Raw genomic sequence first — 21485 nt, 5'->3', positions numbered from 1 at the left:
TCTGCCTTGCTATTGGCCGTTCATCTCTTTATTATGTCTGTCAGGTGTTTTAGATAGGCAAAGAATCACAGCTTCGCAGTCACTCAAATGCAGCATAAACAAAAGCAACACACCTTAAAATAATATTCCCCAACAGGAGTCCTGTGGAAGAGCAGTATCTTTATGATGTATGGAGTTCATTCTTATTGAGGTATATAAAATAATTGGGGTTTTTTCCCTCCCTCTTCTGTCTCTCTTCCCCCCACCCTCCTGTAGTTTTTTTTTTGAGACAGGATCTTGCTGTGTAGCCCAGCCAGACCTTTAACTTATGGTCTTCTATATGTAACCTCTCCAGTATGGGAAAAGCAGTCTTGTTCAAACAATCAGTTTTCTGGATAAGTATTTCTAACGGAATTTATTGTCAATTTAGAAGAAAATCTTTGTGGTTCCTCTGGAGTATTGTTTTGTTAAAATTTTGTTCTCTGGCAATGTTAAGCTAGTCAAAAAAGATACAAAATTATGCAAGCCATTTTGACCTTTTATTGTTGATCTGATTCAGGTACTCAACAAAGAAGAATCAGTAGTTGCATTGTTAATGTACCTGTCATAAAAGGTTTTAGTCCTATGAATAAATAGCATAATAAACAAGCCATAGTTACGTTTCTGAAGCCAGGAGGTTTCAATTTTATCAGACTAGTTTAAGACCTGTGTATAGTTTCTTAGAGGTCATCGCTGGTGGACTTTATCTACCCCCAGGCTTAAATTTAGGCTCAAGGGGCTAGAGAGGCTACCCAGTATTTAAGAACACTTCCTGTTCTTCCAGAGGACCTCAGTTCTGCTCTCAGCCCTAATATCCAGGCTATTCCGGCCACTCCAAACTACGCATAACTCCAGCTCCAGGGGACCTACTCTCTCAAGGCCTCTGCAGGAACATACCCAACCCCCTACACACATACAAACACATAAATAAGACTTTTTAAGTTATGCTCAGTACATCTCTAGTTGAATATCTAAAACCTATTATTAGATTTTTGGTTTTTCAAGACAGGGTTTCTGTGTATAACAGCCCTGACTGTCCTGGAACTTGCTTTATATACCAGACTGGCCTCAGACTCACAGAGATCCTCCTGCTTCTGCTCCCTGAATGCTGGGATTAAAGGCGCGCACTCCCACTGCCTGGTAATTAGGTTTTTCAAAATTTCTCTGCTTTTCACTTAAACCAGAAATCTGGAGTTTGTCCTCTACCCCACCCCTAAGTGCTGGGGATTGGACCAAGTATACATGCTAGCTGGAATTTTAACTTGCATTTTTATCTCTAAAGTGTCTTCATTGCATCTCTTTAGTTCTGATAGGTGGATTTTTTTTTTGCTTGTTACATGTTTCTTGAGTCTTCCTTCTGAATTATCTTCAGCATTGTTGTTCCCATCTCTTGCTAAACTTAATATTTTATTAGCTATTCCCTAGACTGGCTTGACGTTTCCCTCTGGATAAACCAAATCGTTAGCATGAAGTAACCATGTCACCTCTTCCAGTCTTGTCTCTTACACGTTTGCACTATATAGTTCAGCCCTTGGAGCATAGTCCTTTGAGTCAGGAAGCCCAAATGAAAATTCTTCCTGTATAGATTTATTTATCGTGTATACAGTGTTCTGCCTGCATGTATTCCTTCAGGCCAGAAGAGGACACCAGATCTCATTACTGATGGTTGTGAATCACCATGTGGCTATTGGGAATTGAACTCAGAGCCTATGGAAGAACAGCCAGTGCTCTTAACTGCTGAGCCATCTCTCCAGCCCCACAGACAGATTTTTTTAATGTAACTAAAACTTAGTTTGCTCCCTGGGATAGATCGTTCTTAATAATATTTTGTGGCTATTATATTATAAAAGACTTAATAAGCATTCGGTGAATATCTGTAAGTAGTATTGATATTGGTTTGTTAGTGGAAACATATACAGTCAGTTTTTTTAATATTAGACAGGAAATGGCCCAGGAATTCTTCTGCTATTATAATATATTAAATAATATTATTATTTAAAAGTAATATTAACATGTCTACAGAAAAGCACATACATTTTTAGTGGGCTTTTTGTTGTTTTGCTTTTATTTGTTTTGTTTGTTTGAGACAGAGTTTCTCTATGTAACAGTTCTAGCTGTCCTGGAACTCACTTTGTAGACAAGATTGGCTCCAACTCACAGAGATCCACCTGCCTCTTCCTCCCAAGTGCTGGGATTAAAGGCATGTACCACCACCACCTGTCTGCCGTTTTATTCTTAATATTCAAAAAGGTAGAAACCAAATAGAGAAAATATATACTGTGTCATGCATGAAGCATAGAGACTTTGGAATAAATGAAATAAACCAACTACAAGAGACTGTATTATATTTAATTTCATTTATATGGAATGCCCAGACTATACAAATCAATAAAAATAAAGTAGTGGTTTCTGCGAACTGTAGGGTGAGAATTGATTACCAATAGATAGGGAATTTCTTTGGGAGGGGGTGATAAAAACATTACAGAATTAGAACCTTAGGCATAAATTTTAAAGTTTATGACCTCTTACCCGCTGTCCCACAAGTCTGGATCTACATCAACTGGTGAACTGTATAATCTGAAAATGTTTATTCTGTGCTGTTATGTGTCTGTGAAGTTATTTACATCTTTTAAAGAGATAGCTTTTGGTGTGCACATCTACTTTCAGTTTCTTTCAAGTTCCCTAAGGACAATTCCTGTGACAGTTTCATGTTTCTATCTAGTATATAATATGCTCTGTATAGTAGGTAATTAATAGGTGTGAACGAATCTCTATGAAGCAAGCTGCCTGAGCTTAGTTAATCCTTATTGACACAGAAACTTCACAGAATAAACAATACTATCAGTGTAGCTCTTTATACTTTAAATTCTTGTGCTAGCAAACGGTAGCTTTTAGTTAACTAAGTTGTCTTTTTCTTTTTTTCTTTTTTATAGGATACACACCTGCTAAAGCTGCTTAAAACATTAGAAGGACATGCGTATGGTGTTTCTTATATTGCATGGAGTCCAGATGACAACTATCTTGTTGCTTGTGGACCAGATGACTGCTCTGAGCTTTGGCTTTGGAATGTACAAGTGAGCAAGTTCTATCCTTGGTTTAAGTCCAGCATAATCTTAACACACGTTTGTTAAAACTTTATTCTTAGCCAGGCAGTGGTGGCACACAGCTTTAATCTCAGCACTTGGGAGGCAGGAGCAGTTGGATCTCTGAGATCAAGACCAACGTGGTCAACAAAGCAAATTCCAGGGCAACCAGGGCTACACAGAGAAACTCTTTGTCTCTGAAAGGAGGAAGAAAAATAAAAAACAGTATTAGAAATTAAAAATATTTTTACAACAAAACCATTTAAGCTAAATTACTGTAACATGTCTCTTGTAAATTATAGTGCTTCAAATGTTTAGAACTCAGCTGTTAAGATTTATAAATTTACTTGCTTTGTAGACCATGCTGGCCTTGAACTCACAGAGTGCTGGGACCAAAAAGGCACGTACCACCATGCTCGGCTTTGCCCTAACTTTTGAAGAGAAATTTCAAATGTTGAAAATTTGAGAGGCTGAAGGGATAGCTCAGTGGTTAAGAGCACATACTGCTCTTTCAGGAGACCAGAGTTTGGTTCCCAGCACCAAAATCAAGCACCATAGAAATACCTATAACTCCAGCTCTGGGAAATAAAAATCTTTGAAAAAAAAAAAAAGAGAGAGAGAGAGAAATGGTGAAGCCAAACATAGTGTCTCAAACCTATAATCCTTCATCTATTAGGAGGCTAAGGCAGGAAATACCAAGGTAAGGTGAGTCCCGGGTGACCTATAGAGTGAGTGGTCCGGCTTGGGAATCAGAAAAGTTGAGAAATGGTATAGCTGCGTGTGATATTACTTGCCTGTAATCCTGTTATTTGAGAGAAAGGTGGGGGATTGAGAGTTCAAAGTCATCCTCAGCTACGTAGCAAGTTAGAGACCAGTATATTTCCCAAAAGGAAAGGAAATGGTGGGTCATATATGCCCACCACCCTGGATTTGATAGTTGTTGTTATGTTTGTGATATTTGTGTACACAATGAACATAAATACACAAACAGAAACACTTAAACATTAGAGCCAAAGTATTTGAATGTAAATTACAGACATGTTTAATTCTTAAATTCAAGTATGTATCCTCAAAAATATCATTATCCTTCATAACATTATTTTATGTGTGTAAATGTTTTTCTTGCATGCATGTATGTGCATTACTTGTGTGACTGGTACCTGTGAAGTTGGAGAAGGCATCAGATTGATGGTAGGGAATCACGATGAGGGTGCTAAGAATCAAATCCTGATCTCTGGAAGAGCAATAAGCTCTCTCAACTGCTGAGCCATCTCTCCAGCCCTTATTTTTTTTTTTTTCATACCTAACCCACATCTCATTTTGTTCCAAAAATGTCTTTTATTATCAAGCTAGCAATTAACCACTGTTGTATTTGTAGCTGGGTTCAGGAAAATGGCAAAGCATGGAATTAAATAGGAATAAAGTATAGATTAAAGTGAATCTGATCTAAAAGACTTTTTTCTTTTTTTCTATTAAAGCTTCTTTTTCTTCCTCCTAAGCATATACAACCTTACTAGAGACACAGTGACTAATACTTGTATGGTCTTGAGTCAGATTTTAGTTCCTGGGTATTAAATCATGTTTATGTTTAACTGCCATTATGCACTACTTGATAAGTTGAGGCCTTTTCTAGTAGGGTTGTCTTTTAAGAAGTCCGAAAGCTATTTCTGTTGAAATTTAGATAGATCTCTAATCCAATGACCTCATACTCACAGTTCTGTGCAAAATAGAAGAAAAACATTGCTGCCTCAGAACTTACTGTGTTAACATATTTGTTAAAAGTAAACACCCAATTTGGGTGCTTTTTGTATTTGCATTTAAACTTTTAGCTCTACGGGTCAAGTGCCTAAAACGGTAATTAAATAGCTGAGACTTAGTGAAGAGTTTGGGGAAGGATTTAGATGTTGAATTGTTTTGTGTTCCTCTCATGTAAGGGAGACATCTAGCTTTCTATTCTGTGCCTCTTGTGCCTTTATCACTTGGCCCCAGGTTCCTAATTATACCCTTTGTTTTCACTCTTTGATTTTTACTTTTGATTACCCATTTCTCACAGGAAAATTATGCCCATGTACTTTTTTTATACCAAGGGCAGCTTTACCTCTCAGATCCTGTTTCTAATCTCTCAACAAAACGGAACAAGACTAGATTAAATGGTATGTGTCATGTCACCTAAGTTGAATAACTTAGAACATGTAACAGGAGAATGGCTGAGGTTTCGGCACTAAACAAGCTTGATGAGTTGGAAGCACTGTAGAATGCTATGCTAAACAGTACAGAGATTATTTCTGTGCTCTGCTTTTAATTGAAGTAAAATTACATATTAGAAAAAAGTTTTTTCCATTTTCCCTGCATTATTATGAGCATTTGAGTAATATATTTATCAAAATTATAATTGCCCTTTGTGGTTTTGAGGGCATAGTCTTACTACCTATTAATTGTGTTCTTAAAGAATTATTAATTGCATTAACTATAGTTTTAGGATAAAATTCATAAAGAATTTTGGACTGAGAAGCTCAGAAGAATTAGCTTTGTGGCTTTGGGCTTTTCATTGTCCTGATTGTGGAAAATTACATGTTTAATTCTTTTGGGGGGGGGGTTCGAGACGGGGTTTCTCTGTAGCTTTGGTGCCTGTCCCAGAACTAGCTCTTGTAGACCAGGCTGGGTCTACAAGAGATCCGCCTGCCTCTGCCTCCCGAGTGCTGGGATTAAAGGCGAGCGCCACTACCACCCGGCATGTTTAATTCTTTTAAGATGAGAAGATTATTAAAGCTTATTGCAGCTGAACTTTTAATTTTTATTTGAGTGTTGTAGTCTTATTTTTTGGTGAGGCCATTTAAAATAGCCGTCTTTCTGAATAGAACTGGTACCTTAGCAATATACCCAGTCACCTTCCATTCTTCTGGCTCCCTTCTACGAATCCACGAATCCTTACCCCTTTCTTTTTCCTTCCTCTTCTTCCCCTCCTTTCCTTTCCAGTCTTCTTTCTTTGCATATACCCCTTAGAGAGACATCTTGAGCATCTTACCCACAGTTTTATTTCCTTATAGACGGGAGAATTAAGAACAAAAATGAGCCAATCTCATGAAGACAGTTTGACCAGTGTAGCCTGGAATCCAGATGGGAAACGCTTTGTGACTGGAGGTCAGCGCGGGCAGTTCTATCAGTGTGTAAGTATTGAGTGCCTCCTCACCAGGGTATGCTATTTTAAAAGTCAATTGAACTGTTTGCTTAATGATTTTTAAAATTTACAGTTGCGGGGCATGATGGGGCATACTTTAAATTACATAGTAGAGGCAGGCAGATCTCTTAAGTTCTACAGGCTAGCCAAGGTTACAATAGTAAGACCCATCTCAAAAAAAAAAAAAGATTAAATAAAATGAAGGTTCACTTGACATATAGAATATGAAAACCTACTTACCGTCCTCTTACGAGTATTTAGTAGAATTTTTATTACTTCTCTCCTTTTAAAACCATTTCTGGTACTCATAAAAAGTGTAAAATTGGACTGGAGAGTTGGCTCAGTGGTTAAGAGCACTGACTGCTCTTCCAGAGGTCCTGAGTTCAATTCCCAGCAACCACATCGGGGCTCATAGCCATCTATAATGAGACCTGGCACCGCCTTCTGGCTTGTGGGCACGCATGGAAGGAATGCTGTACACGTAATAAATAAATATTTTTTTTAAAAAAAAGTGTAAAATTACCTGGGCATGGTGGCTGTTGTCCTAGCACTTTGGAGGCAGTGGCAGGTGGATCTCTAGAGTTTTTGGCCAGCCGGGACTATATAGTGAGACTGTGTCACAGAAAAAAAATGTACTAATTTATAGGACTGAAAAATTCAGCAATTACTTTTGAGTGAGGTTAGGCCTTTGTAAGAAAAACGGTGCTAGCCAAGCATGGTATGGGAAGCTGAGGTGGGAATATTGTCAAGAGTTAACAAGTATCCTGGGAGCTGGGCAGTGGTGGCACATGCCTTTAATCCCAGCACTTGGGAGGCCAGATAGGTGTATCTCTGTGAGTTCAAGGCCAGCCTAATCTGCAGAGCAAGTTTCAGGACAGGCTCCAAAGCTACATAGAAACTCTGTCTCGAAAAACCAAAAGAAAAATGAAAAAAAGAAGTAGCCTGGGATCTAGTGAGTTAGAGACCAGCCTGGACTGGAAAGTGAGACCACTGTCTCCAGAAACAGTTAACAGTGCTGTAGAGTTGAGGATGTAGCTCATCTCAAACGGGGCATGGTGGCACACACTAACTGTAGCACTTGGGAGGTAGAAACAATAGGATCATAAGTCCAAGGTCCTCCTTGGCTTTGTGATCAGCCCTGGATATAAGAGACCCAGTGTGGAACAGCAGCAAACCCACAAGAAGGTTGAATTTCATGAATCGCCCAAGCCGAAGTATCTGAGGAATAGAAGTAATCAGTGCTGCGGCTGAAGAGATGGCTGAGCATGCAGTGCTCTTACAGGAGTCAAGTTGGGTTCCCAGCACTCATGTTGAGTGGTTCACAACCACTCTTACTGCTGTCAGAGGATCCAACACCTCCATCCCCTTTCTGGCTTCTGTGGGTAGCTATACACATGTGCACCTCACACAGACACACTTAATTTTAAAAAATAAACCCTTTTTAAAAAAAGTGATGGGTACTGACAAGTGATTTAAAGAATCTTATGGTCAATAGCTGCTGTGTTGATTGAGATTTTGATGTCAGTTTTGAGTCTGGGTCACCATGTAGCCCTGGCTATCCAATCATTCCAAGTAGACCAGACTAACCCCAAACTCACAAAGATCCTCCTACATATGCCTACAGATGCTGGGATTAAAGGCGTGTTCCACCACACCTTGCAATTGCAAATTATTTGATTAAACTAAGGTAAATTGTTCTATGACATACAAATGCAGTGTCCCTAAGCTTTGTCTAGGGCCCACATGTCACACCTGTCTCTTCTCACGGGGTCCTAGTACATGTTTTCATATCTTTTCCCCCACTGCATCACTTCAGTTGGGTGTTTATTTAGATAAACTGTCTGTAGTTGACCTCTACGGAATAAAACACATTTTACTAGGCTGTGCAGTAGGCTTCATTTCTTCTGGGTAGGTCATTTAAACTACTTTCAGGGCGGCTCACTGACAATTTAATACCTCCCTGGGTAGGTATTACAAGCTGCCCCTTTCTAGTAAAATGGAATTCATTGTGTTTTATTCTATTAGGTTATAAGCTATTCCTAGTTCTCTTTTTTTTCATATCCCAGCTTTGCATGTCAGAGTACAGTTGCAGGTCTGTATGTAGTCAAACTCTCCTAAGTTAAAATACATGTAGAGTTTGACTAGATCAGCCTCAGACAAAAACAAAGCTATTTTCATAAGTCATTGTCAAGTATTTACATTTGGTTTGCTTTCTGAGTGGTTTTGTTTTTGTTTTGTTTCCCTGCTTAGGACCTGGATGGAAATCTTTTGGACTCCTGGGAGGGGGTGAGAGTGCAATGCCTATGGTGCTTGAGTGACGGCAAGACTGTACTGGCTTCTGACACCCACCAGAGAATCCGGGGCTACAACTTTGAGGACCTTACAGATAGGAACATGTAACTATTATTTTGTTTCCAGTAGAAATGGTCTAATTTAGCAGGGTGCAGTGCTAGGCACACCTTTAATCCCATCACTCAGGAGGCAGAGGCCAGCCAGTCTGTTGAGATCAAGGCCAACTTGGTCAACAGAGCAAGTTCCAGGATAGCCAGGGCTACCCAGAGAAACCCTGTCTTGAACCTCCCCCCCCCCTCGGAAAAAAGGGGGGAGAATAGTCTAATTTATACGAAAATATGTATATAGTTGGGATTTTGTTTATAGTTTTTATTGGTGATTTGAATTGGTGTTATGGGGTACTTATTAACTCATTCTTATTGACACATGTGTAAGGCAAAAGTGTCATTTAAGCTAAAATAGTTTATAGTCTCATAATTTGAAGTTCTTGACTCTTCATTTGCTTTTCCTGAAAAATTATTTCTGATTACAGAGTACAAGAAGATCATCCTATTATGTCATTTACTATTTCAAAAAATGGCCGATTAGCTTTGTTAAATGTAGCAACTCAGGTATGTTTTTTTTTTTACAACTTTCAGAAAAAATTCAACTTAGTGAAAATGTGCTTTTGTTGTTTTTAGTCTAGCTGGTAATGTATGTGTTTAATGCTTAAATATGTAGGAATTAGCTATAAGTTTATTGAAATAATAGCATTTTGCACAAATAGAAAATAAAAATGTTCCAGTGGGCAAAGGAATATTCACAAATTATTGTTAAAGAGTCTATTGAGGCTGGGTGTAGAGCCCGTACCATTAGTCCCAGCGCTCAGAAAAGCAGAATAGAATAGTCAATCTCTGAATTTAAGAGTGCTTCCAAGCCATTGGACTAGCTCGGTGTTTCTTACCTATGGGTCAAGACCCTTTTGGGGTTGAATGATCCTTCACAAGGGTCGTTTATTAGATATCCTGCATATCAGATATTTATATTGCAGTTCATAACAGTAACAAAATTACAGTTAGGAAGTAGCAATGAAAATAATTTTATGGTTAGGGTCACCACAACATGAGGCACTATATTATAAGACCCTAAGCTAGATTGTCTGCCTTTTAATTAAAAAAAAAAAAACTACTAAGCTTCATGATATCATACATGCCCGAATTCTTAAAAAAAAAAACCTGAGGGTGGGATATAGTTGGGAACACTTTTTGTCCTAGCATACAGGAGGCAGAGCAGGCAGATCTCTGAAGCCAGCCTGGTTTACAGAGCACGTTCTAGGACAGCCAGGGCTACACAGAGGAACCTGGTCTCAAAAACAAAAAAGCACAGCACACAAACCTAGGAGGATCTATCAGCTCCAGGCTATCCTAGAGTATTTGGTGGGGTTGTCTTTATAAATAAATAAATAAATGTCACAGATGGGAGGCAGAACTAGCCCTATCTTTAAAAAAAAAAAAAAAAAAAAAAAGTTGGTCCGAGAGTAGTGGTGTTTACAACTAATTGATCACAACCAGTTACAGATTTCTTTGTTCCTTCTCCACTCCCACTGCTTCGCTTGACCAGCCTTTAAAAAAAAAAAAATGGAAAAAAAAAGGCAACAAAAACTTTTTTTTTCTTTTTGCCTGCAGGGAGTTCATTTATGGGACTTGCAAGACAGAGTTTTAGTAAGGAAATACCAAGGTGTTACCCAAGGGTTTTATACAATCCATTCATGTTTTGGAGGCCATAATGAAGACTTCATCGCTAGTGGCAGTGAAGGTAAAGTTGGTGTCGCTGTTCGTTCACTGCGTAGGTGAATTTAATGTCTGTGTTCTCCCAGTCTATCAGCAGGTGTCAGGTAGAAGATTAAGGTTTTTAGTAGATTATCGACTATATTCTTAATGTTACCTTTTGGGGAATGGCTTGAATCCTTGATGTTTGGTTTTGGTTTTGATTGTTTGTCCATTTTCCCTTATGTTGCTGGTGATGGAACCCAGGGCCTTAAGCTGCTAGTGTTCTGTGCCTGTTACAGATTAGTGGAACCTATCCTAATCATGTTTTAGACATGCGTTTGATGTTTGAATCAAGTCAAAATTTACTTAAATCATTATACCTTTATAATAATTGGTTGTTTTCAAAGGTCGGAAAAGTCAGGCTTGCTGGTCATAGTGGCACATGCCTTTAATCCTAGCACTCGAGAGAGAGATGGAGGCAGAAACAAGTGGATTTCTGAATTTGAGGCCAGCCAAGTCTACATAGTTTCAGGACAGCCAGGACAATATAGAGAGATCCTGTCTCCAAAAACCACAAGTTGGTTATTATGATTTACCTATATTTCAACAGAATAATTATTTCTATCAAGGCAATGGAAAATAATAATGATTTCTTTTTAAAAGATAGTATGTGTGTCTGAGCAACACATTTATGCTGATAGTTGTTTGGCTTCAGAAAAACTCAAATTACAATTTTCTTTCTAGTAAACTTGGTTTGTAGATGACAAATACCTGTGTTTTTAGATAAACATGTGCCTGAACAGCAAAGTAGAGAGATTAGTTTTCCATTATTTCAGATTACTTCAGTCACTGTCTCTACAGTGTGGAAGAAGCAGAGTGCCCACTTCCTAGCATGAGGAAGATTTCATTACACAAGTAAAGTACTTTGTAAGCTCCCAATAAAGGTTTTCCTCTAATGGTTGCAGTTTTCCAGTTTGGATACCTCGTTTCTCTGTCACCTCCACAGAGTACATCATCATCATCTCTATTCTGAGCTGGTTTATGCTCAGATACCTTATTTGTATCTGGAGTTGTTCTGTTAACAAATGTCATGTATAGGTCTGGACAGTTGGGAGGTTGGGAGCCACCTTACACGGGTGCTTGGGAACTGAACTCTAGTCCTCTACAAGAGCAGCAAGCATTAACTACTGAGCCATCTTGCCCCAGGTTGTGATTAGCATTAGTCACAAATGAACAGACTACTGCAAGTAGCTATTTTTGTGGCTTCAGAGCTAGGTACCTTGAATAGGAAGAAAAAAATTATAATGTATTAACATGGCTTTTCATAGAAGTTATTAAACTATTTTATTTTTTCCTCCCTTTAAGATATAATATTGAAGAATCGTGTGTGTGGTAAATGGTAATTCTGTTGATGACGTGGCTCTCTAACACTTCTCTGAATTGCTCTACATTTAGATCACAAGGTTTACATCTGGCACAAACGAAGTGAATTGCCAATTGCAGAACTGACAGGGCACACGCGCACAGTTAATTGTGTTAGCTGGAACCCACAGATTCCATCTATGATGGCCAGTGCATCAGATGACGGCACTGTTAGAATATGGGGACCAGCACCTTTTCTAGACCACCAGAATATTGAAGGTAAGGCACACACAGCCCTTGTGTTCTCCAGACAAATACTGCTCTGAGTGACAGTACTTTTAAATAGTAGCTTAAATGTAGAACATGACTTTTTTTTATTTCACCTTTTCACTTTATAAAAAGAATTTGAAAAATCTAAGATTAAGTTTTATTTGTTGTTTTTGGCTAGACAACGAAGAAAGTAAGCTACAATGTACTTCCTCGTTTGCATCAAGTTAGCTGTAATATACTTTAGAATTTGGGGGGTTAAGAGATGGGAACATGCTAAGTGTTAGCCCCATAAGTGTGGGGACTTAAGTTTGGATCCCCAAACCCATGTAATGCTGGTGTATAGTGGTGTGAGTCTATAATCCCTTTGCTTTTATGGAACATGGTAGGTGGACACATAGGAGAATCGCCAGAAGCTGCTAGGCCAGCTAGGCAGACATGTACAGCAGAGAACAAGGGAGATTGTTTCTAGGTGGAAGGCAAGGACTGACACCCAAGGTTGTCCTCTGACATCCACACATCTTGCACCTGCAGGTATACACTTGCATGCACATACAGATTTTATTAAAGTGATGCTTTGTCACACTGTGTAAATGTGCTATTATATGAAATGTTTTATGTACTTGAGAACTAAACAATTATAAATTCTGAGAAACTTTCATTTTATTGATCATCATTTTTGGGTTTTACTAATATGTTAGCACTGTATAGCATACTAACATTAACTATGTCTTATGGCGAAGGAAAGAAGGAACTAAAGTTTCTGTGCTGCCCATGTGCCAAGTAGCATGTTCAGTGTATATTTGCTCTCTGTGTGTTCATGGTCTTGTAAGAAGAACATTTTTACTTTCATTTTATAGGGAAGGAACCAAAATATGGCAGATCTCGTTAATTTGTTGAATGCTGCATTTTGGCAAGTCTAGGTCTGGAAGGTTTTTCCCACCACCTTGATACTTGATGAAGAAAGCCATAAAGCTAACAGATGAGGATCAATTCTTGATTAAATATAATAATACTAGAGAGAATAAGATATTTTATGTAAATGCCCTTTTTTCACTCAGAGAGAACAAGTAAACTGTCTCATTTAGAGGGAAACCCTTAGAGATTGTTTTGTTCAGTATGTTCCACCAATGGTGGTTATTGTTTTGTTTTTCTCATGTGTGTGCCTGTGCTGTGTGCCTATGCTACCTGATGTGCATGTTGGGAACAGAATGTCAGTCCTCTGCAAGAGCAACAAATGCTTTTTTTTTTTTTTTTTTTTTTTTGCAACAAATGCTTTTAACTGCTAAAGCCATCTAGCTCTTCCAACCTCCCACCTAAACAATTTAGGAAGAAAAACATTTAACAGTTTCAATTAATGATTTTCATTGGAGGGAAGTTAGCTTTTTTTTTTTTAATGACAGAGATGAAGCCAGCGCACACCTCTAATCCCAGCACTTGGGAGGCGGCAGAGACAGACGGGCCTCTTAAGTTTGAGGCTAGCTGGTCTACAGAGCAAATTATGATCTTTGGACATCTGCATCTGCAGTTATCTGTACTTCTGTATTTTATTAGTCAGTCAGAATGTGATTGGGAGAAGCAGGACAGGAGTTGTCTACGCAGCAGCTTCCTCTCATAAGCAGTGCCGGCAGCAGCACAGTGGGATAGGAGTTGTACTTTGTGACTTCAGTGGGTGTGCCAGATACTGGCTCAGTTCCCGGATCAGGACCAGTTCAGCGATGTTCATTATGCTACATCACATAGGTCTGACCCTACAGATATGGTCATTCTCATTTCAAATAAAAGAAGTACTTTTTGAGAATATCCCTTGTGGTCTTTTTCCACATACAAACGAAACATTTTTCTATACCTTTTTAGAATAGGAATTTGGGAGTGTAAGTGGCTTAAAAATAACATTCAAAGAACGTAGTCTAAGGTTATATGTCATTTAAATACTTAAAACCATATATCTATGATATAAAAAGTTTGTACATTTGTTGGGTACAGGAAGGTGGTGGGTACACGTCTATGTTGAATCAGTGGGACTGCTTGCTGGAATTGGTATCCTTCTCCCATACGGGTTCTGTTGAGTGAGCTCAGATCTTCAAGTTTACCAGCAAGAGCTTTGACCCTTGGTGCCATCTTATTTGTTCTTAAATTTGTCTTTATGTGTTACGGATTTTTTGCCTGAATGTGAATCTGAACCACATGTGTGGTGCCCAGAGGCCAGAAGAGGCTGTCTGATTCCCTGGGACTGGAGTTAGAAACTTTTAAAATCCCATTGTGTGTGTTGTGGGAATCGAACCAGGGCCCTCTGAAAGGACGGACATTGTTTTTTAACTGCTGAGCCATGACTCTACCTCCTGGCTTGATTTCTAATCTTTGGTAATGAGTTACAAGATTGATTGCCTTAGTTACTTTCTGGGTTTTGTTTGTGTGGGGGGTATATAAAATGAAATAGGATGAAATATGTATACATGCTATATAAGGTACATGAACCTTGAAAATGTATAGTAAATGAAACACCAGAAACAAAAACATACAGACACACAATATGCTGTGATTGCATTTTATATTGAAGTGGTTTAAAAATAGGCCAGTCCACAGAGACTAGAGGAATCTTTGGGGTTTTTTGTTGTTTTGTTTTGTTTTAGATGGGGATTTGTGTGATTGCTATAAGATGGTAAAGTTGGTCTAAAATTGTGTGCTGCTGTTATATAGGCTATCAATATGTTAAAACTATTAAGTACCCAAATGACTATATTGTTATGGTATGTGAACTCTATCTTAATACAGGTCATATATATACCGCTCCCAAATGGAGCTGGGTGATACCGGAGACCCCAGGCTTTAGCAGCTGAAGGGATTGAATACATAAAGTGTGCAGCCCTGCCTTGTATTATTAGTTTTCTTTCATTGTTCTTGTTGTAAACTAGCAAAATTTTCTTATCCCAATTATCTATTTCAAGGTTAATTTTAAAAATAGGGAATTCTGTCCATGCCTTTAATCCCAGCACTCAGGAGGCAGAGGCAGGTGCTCTTGAGCTCAAGGCCAGCCTGATCTACAGAGTGAGTTCCAGAACAGCCAGGGCTGTTATATAGAGAAATCCTGTCTTAAGAAAAGAAAAGAAAAACCAAAATAAATTAATAAATGAAATAAGGAATCCCATCAGGCATGGTTATGCACACCTTTAATCTGGAGTCAAAGGCAGGTAGAACTCAAAGTTCAAAGCCAGCTAGAGCTACACAGTGAGATTGTCAAAAAGTAGCATAAAATTATAAAATTCTAATATTATGTTCATCCCTTTTCTGTATTATTTCAAATAAGCATGAGGTTACATTATAATGTAATTATATAACCTAAAACCTGAGGGAGATATATTAAGGACTACGAAAATATCAAGAATTTTTATTTATGTTATTTATTCTGCTGTTTATATACTAATGCAGATTTTGAAACTTTCTAACTGGTATCTTTTTTTTTTCTTTTTCTCTCTGCACGTTTTCATCTTGTCTTCATTCAGAGGAATGCAGTAGCATGGATAGTTGATGGCGAATTGGAGCAGACGACTTCTGTTTAACTTAAAATTAGTCGTATTTTAATGGCTTGGGATTTGGTGCAAACAAACATGATTGATAGCTGGACAGACATGCTCGTCATGAAAAAAAGAACCATTTCTGAAGCCCGATTGGGGCCAAACATTTACACTTTGCTTCATAGTAACCAGTTGATGAAGCACGTCGTTAGAACGTTGTTGGACACCATGTTGAATTATTCCCCATCGGTTGTGAAGAACTGTGCTACATTCAGGCTTACCCATTGAACTCAGTATATATATATTTTTCCCTCCTGCCTTTTGTCTGGTGGGATACCATTCTTGTTGCTCTTCTGTGTAATGAAGTTCAAATGCTCGTTTGGAAACTTTATTTAACAGTTTAGAAGGCTTGATAGGAAGAGTTCATTAGTCTGAAGAGTATACATTGGACAGGAAAGAACTTCCTTTTGTTTCTTCAAATCTTTCCGCCTTATTTAGCTTGAGATCTTTGCAGCTTGGTTCATGGATTCTAGCCTTGCCCGTTGCGCAGTATATACTGATCAGATGATAAACAGTGAACTATGTCAAAAGCACTCTCAATATTACATTTGACAAAAAGTTTTGTACTTTTCACATAGCTCGTTGCCCCGTAAAAGGGTTAACAGCACAATTTTTTAAAAATAAATTAAGAAGTATTTATAGGATTAAAGTGACTTCATTTGTATACATTTGGAATCTAAACCAGCTTAAAAAGAGTTTCCTCTGTGACTCAGATATGCAGTGTGACTGATGCTCTTCTGGAGTACCACCTGAGATGGCATGGTCAGAGACTGCTCAGAAGGACATGGCACAGGAGAGCAGAGAGATACTTGGAAGGTTCCCCCTTTTTATTTTGTTCCCGAAGGGGCATCAGTACCTGATGTTGAAGAAATTCAAGATTCAAAAGGAGAATTTTATAAATACACCAACATAAAAATCAGCCATCAGTCTAGGTTTTTGAGAAAGCTTGTTCCATGTTCTTCTGGTCTTGGTGTGATCTAGTAAAAGTAGAGATCAGAAGATAGGCTACTTTGGGAATTTATAGTGTAGTTGAGACTTAGAAGAATTCAGCAGGTTACAAACATAAATAAACTGGGATTAAAGCCTCAGTCATTTCTTCTAGTTGCCCTTAATGCCCAACATATAGGGACACTGGAAAGATTCCTTCTCAGCTTTTCAGATGTTGCCATACTGAACCTCATTCAAACTGGTGCTGTGGACCGTCTTTCCCTCTCCTCCCCCTTGTAGTTTAAGGGATGGTTTCCTTACAGGAACAAAGACTACTCATTTTGAAGACTACATCCAACGTCTGATGTTCACGGTGTTTTTGAACCCACAGCCACTGGCTCTAACAGTCTCCCTTGAAATGCCCTGTTGTCAGTAGAGGGTAATAAGGGTGACCACAGCTATTATTAGGAGAAGTGGAATCACTCCCAAAGTAAGATCTTGGTGAAGAAAAAAACATCTTGTACCAAGTTGCCCTTGAGGCTGAGCCAAGTCTATGGCAATCTCATCATGATCATACCCTTCATAGCCCTAAGAGGGGCGAGGCTTGGATGGTAGAGGTCATGAAGGGTGGTCGCAGGGAGAAGAAAACACACTTGGCCTTCAAATAGTGTTCATTCTCCCAAAGCCCACAGTAAGGAAATGGCAGATCGTAGTCGGCGATTATTTTATCAAATTGATGTGTAAAAAGGTTTCTTTAAACTTCATTTTGCAGAGACCACCACTTTAGAAAATCAGAGAAATCCTGTTTTGATACTTCCAAGTTAAAATAGTATGTTACCCTTTATCTGGTACTTCATTTCCTGACTGAAGTTACTTTTTACTTTAAGCTTGAATAAAAACTTTGATTTGTTAATGTATATAATTAAGTGGCAACTCCTCTTTACCTCAGTGCAGTTAAAACCGTATTTTGATTGATATACCCTGAAGCCATTAATACATACACCCCAGTCTCTACAGTAACAATCACTAACAAAATGTGGCAAACAACTCCACAGCTGTTTACAAATGTGGTTACATCGTCCTACATGGTACTTATGGAATATTCCCTGAGATCTGTGCCCACTCAGATTCTACACCAAGCCACACCTAGATCTGTCTTGAGTTGTCACAGTACTTCTGAAGTACAGTTCAAAACAGAAGTAAAAACGTGGACTGAAAGGGAGGGACATTTTACAAGACCATAACTCCTGTTAAAGTGGAGTTGCAACTATGCAAAGGTGTTCATAGCAGCTAGGTGAATTTGGTTGCCAGGTCTGCCCTAACTAGCAGTTTCCTGTATATACTGGTACTTCACTGTGCCAATTTGCTGTAAGCATCCACTTCCTATATTTACCCTGAAGTCAACGTGAGAAAGATGGTGAAGAAACCCTAGCTTTTATGATGGAAGAACCTAGTGGCAGGATTTTTCTAACCCTTAGCTATTAACTGAAATTTTCTGACAATGTGATAAACAACACAAAAAGGCTTAAGAGGGAACATTCTGTCAAGCCTGTCACAAGATACTAACCAATGTATAAACTGAAAAGTACCAATACTTTTTGCGCATAGATCAAAATAGTGGAGAATTTTGGCTCCAAAAATCAGGTTAGTAGGCTCAATTCCATATGCTTAAAAATGTTTTTGTTGTTGTTAATGCATTGATTAAGGGCTAGTGCAAGAATGAAATTAAATGTCTTTTTCCTCTAAATAACTGGTTTTTAGTGGTAAAGTGTTGGATTTGGGAATCACTGAGGTTGGTGTGTGGGTGGTGAGCAAATGAATTAAGAGTGGGAGTTGGGAGATGACAGAGCTTCAGACTCTGTCTATTTTCTTAGTATTCATGCCAGCTGTATTTCATTGCTCTTGCTGGCCAGATAGTCTAGTAATCCAGGTAAGTAGTTGAAGACAGGAAATTTTGTTTACAATGTCCCCATATATTGGCCCATTTTATTGGGTGGGAGAACAAAAAAGGAATTCTCTGACTATAGGTAATTAAAATAACCTGTTAAATAAACCAAGAGCAATTTTATCACTATTTCCTTAGTCTGAGAAAATGCAAACAGTAATTGAGCAAGGTCAGTGGTTAGGAGTGCTCTGCCTCAACTGGCGTTCTGTGGCATTAATAGAAAATTCTTCTTCCCCACCCTCCCCACCTTGAAATCTTTTTTAGGACATTGGTTCCTGCAAACAAGAACTGACCCTCTGCCTCCCACTGGGTAAATGTATATCGCACATCTCTTGAAAGGGAACATATCCATGTCATTTACTTTACAGCAGAAGAATGGGGAGGAAAGAAGATAATCTGTCTTAATATCCTTTGTGTCCCAGTTTTCAAATATATATTAGTAATTTTACTTTAATGTCTCAGACTTCAGCAAATCTCCCTTTGTTTGCTGGCCAAAGCATTCCCTCCATTTCAGAAACCATAACTGATTTCACTTAAACTGCTAACTTACACTTCGACACTTTCTAAAAACAGGGTGAATTTAATCTAAACTTGGCAGTGTTGAGCTGTTGTTACAGTAGCTGCTCTAGAATTGAAAAAAAAAAAAGGCTGTATAAACCCATCCCCTATCTATTTAATCCAGACAGCCTGGGTTAATGAGATTAATCGTATAAAATTTTGTGTTTGAGAAAGAACTTGATTCATAAAATATCCTAGAAACAACTAGGTTGTCATTTTTACTGAAAGCCTAGTGCACATGTAACGTGCGCTCTTTAAGACTTGGTTAATACTTGTCTATTTTTATAAGAATGAAATTGTGTCCCATCTTTGGCTTAGACATTTACGTTATCAGGATCAATATGCTAAAATGATAACATTCTTAGGCTCAGAGGGGAATGTTATTGGTCCCTTGAAAGTAAAGGAGTGAGAGTGTGTGTGGGTGTGTGGGGGTGACGTGCCGAGGGGAGCAGATCACAGAAGCATGTGTGTGCTTACAAACCAAGCTGTAGAGATCACATGAAGAACTTAGTGTTGCTCTGGAGATTTCTGAGCTATGGAGAGTGATATGGCATTGTGTGATGTAGCTCACACAGCTGTTGGTGTGGACTAACAGTTATTATGAACTGACAGATGTTTCCAGAGGATTGTGTTCTTAAACTTTGGGGTTTGCTTTTTTAACTGCCTCTCAGATTATATTTAGTAGTTTAAATTTCTTTATTATTTCATTAAAGTATAAAAACTTCAGGTCTCATATTTATTTTCACTTGTTCTACTAATTATTTACAAAACACCTTTTGGTTGACATTTATTTTATAAATGTGTGGTATATTAAATGTCTTTAAATTTTTTTGTTTGGTTGAAATTACAGTAACTTAGATTTGCTTTATTGGGGTTTTTAAATTTTATTTTAATTACACCTTTTCCATGTCAGTGCACAGCACTTGCCCAGTCCTTTGTATTCCCTTCTCTCAATTCAATAAACAGAATGAATAATTGATTCTTGTTGTATTAGTTTGCTGAACTGGTAGCCATATCTTGACTAGAGTTTGTGAGTGGAGCATAAGGAAACAATTGTTAGTGTTCTTGAAGAAGACCATTATGCAGCTAGTCATAGGTAAGGTTAGATCCCAGAACCTGTACTTAGAAAAGCCATTGAGATAGCTCAGCAGGGCTTTTTCCAAGCCTGGTGACCTGAATTTGGTTACTAAGGACGCACATGAAGACAGCCAACTCCTGCAACAATATGTGCCCCCTCCCCCCGCCCCCAGAAATAAATAATAGGAGAAAATCTGTGTGTGCATGTATGGTACTGATAAACTGCTAATATACCCAGTGCTTAGTGTATTCCAACCCCTAGAATAAGCTACTTGATAATATCAGCACAGGTCTGTAAGGAGATGGTAATTCCCAGCTTACAGATGAGGGAGGACAGGTATGAGGCTGAGAGTTAAATTACACCTTAAGAGATGGGATTTAACTGAGACTAGTTTAGAGCTAATGCTTTCAGTCATACCATAGTCTCCCTTTAGTCTGCAGGTGGCCACTTTGGAAAAAAATCTAAATTTGTTAGTGTCACTAAAATTAAATGACATAAGATTTCAGAAGGTATGTATATAATTAAATACTTCAGTTTTCTAGAGTCTCCAGTCAAGTTACTTAGTATGTTAAAGCTGTGTCACTAATCTTAGAAGGGAACTAATAGTATCCCACCAGACATTGAACCGAGAATTGAAAAAAAAATGTGTTTGAAGAGTGATTTAAGACTTAAAAGGGATAAAGCAGACTTCAAGGTCATCCTAGTAGTCTTTATACCAAGTTCTAGGCTGGAGAGATGGTTCAGAGGTTAGAACACTGGCTGCTCTTCCAGAAGATCCAGGTTCAAATTCTCAGCACCCACATGGCAGCTCACAAGTGTCTGTCACTCCAGTCCTTTTGACTTCTGCAGTGAAATGAAAGGCTTATAGACATTCTCCAAATGTATAGACCTTGTTTAGATGCCTATGTGTTAACAAACCAACTATAGAACTTTTGAGCCCTCATGGGTTATTTAATATAAAGAAATGGTAAACAGTCTAACTCTAGAAGAAAAAGCAAGAGGTTTGTGGATTTGAACCTACCTGAGCCACATAAGGCTCTCCCTCCTCCCCGTGATAGTTTATACAGAGCGTATTGGCACTATATTTGTGTATGCTTTAAGATTCTAAATCTAAAGTGATCTTGAACTTGCTTCAGAGCGTGGTAGGCAGGAAGGAGGTAGGTTATCAGTACAATGCACTGATTATTACAACTGGTAGAAAATATCAACTAAGAAACCTGGGGTCATCTATAGCGGCTGGAGATGGAGCTTGGTGACTTCAGTACTTACCTACAAGTGTTTGTGAAGTCAATCTCAGTTCCCAGCACTAAAAGAAACGTTCTGAAGGCAATAGCTCAGCAGATAAAAGCACTTCCTTATAAGCCTGACTTCAGTCCTCGGCACTCACATAAGAAACCGGATATGGTGGTGTGGGTCTGTAATCTTGGGAAGACTGGGAAGCAGAGACAATAATC

General features: G+C 38.4%; 1 protein-coding gene across 2 annotated transcripts in view; it reads left to right on the top strand.

The window, feature by feature from the left end:
* Wdr26 (WD repeat domain 26) overlaps positions 1–19932 on the top strand; it is a 45430-nt gene extending 25498 nt beyond the window's left edge. For both annotated transcript variants that reach the window (XM_050143037.1, XM_050143038.1), the window contains exons 8-14: positions 2952–3092; positions 6149–6268; positions 8530–8675; positions 9104–9182; positions 10236–10365; positions 11775–11960; positions 15452–19932. In XM_050143037.1, the coding sequence (XP_049998994.1) occupies positions 2952–3092; positions 6149–6268; positions 8530–8675; positions 9104–9182; positions 10236–10365; positions 11775–11960; positions 15452–15477 (828 nt within the window). In that variant the 3' untranslated portion in view covers positions 15478–19932. The remainder of the gene's footprint in view (positions 1–2951; positions 3093–6148; positions 6269–8529; positions 8676–9103; positions 9183–10235; positions 10366–11774; positions 11961–15451) is intronic.
* Positions 19933–21485: the final 1553 nt, after the last annotated feature.

This window comes from Alexandromys fortis, unplaced genomic scaffold (genome assembly GCF_014885135.2).
Source record: "Alexandromys fortis isolate MF-2015 unplaced genomic scaffold, M_Fortis_MF-2015_v1.1 scaffold_51, whole genome shotgun sequence".
NCBI classification, from domain to species: domain Eukaryota; kingdom Metazoa; phylum Chordata; class Mammalia; order Rodentia; family Cricetidae; genus Alexandromys; species Alexandromys fortis.
The sequence above is the reverse complement of the archived record's forward strand: the minus strand, read 5'-3'. Positions and strand labels throughout refer to the sequence as shown.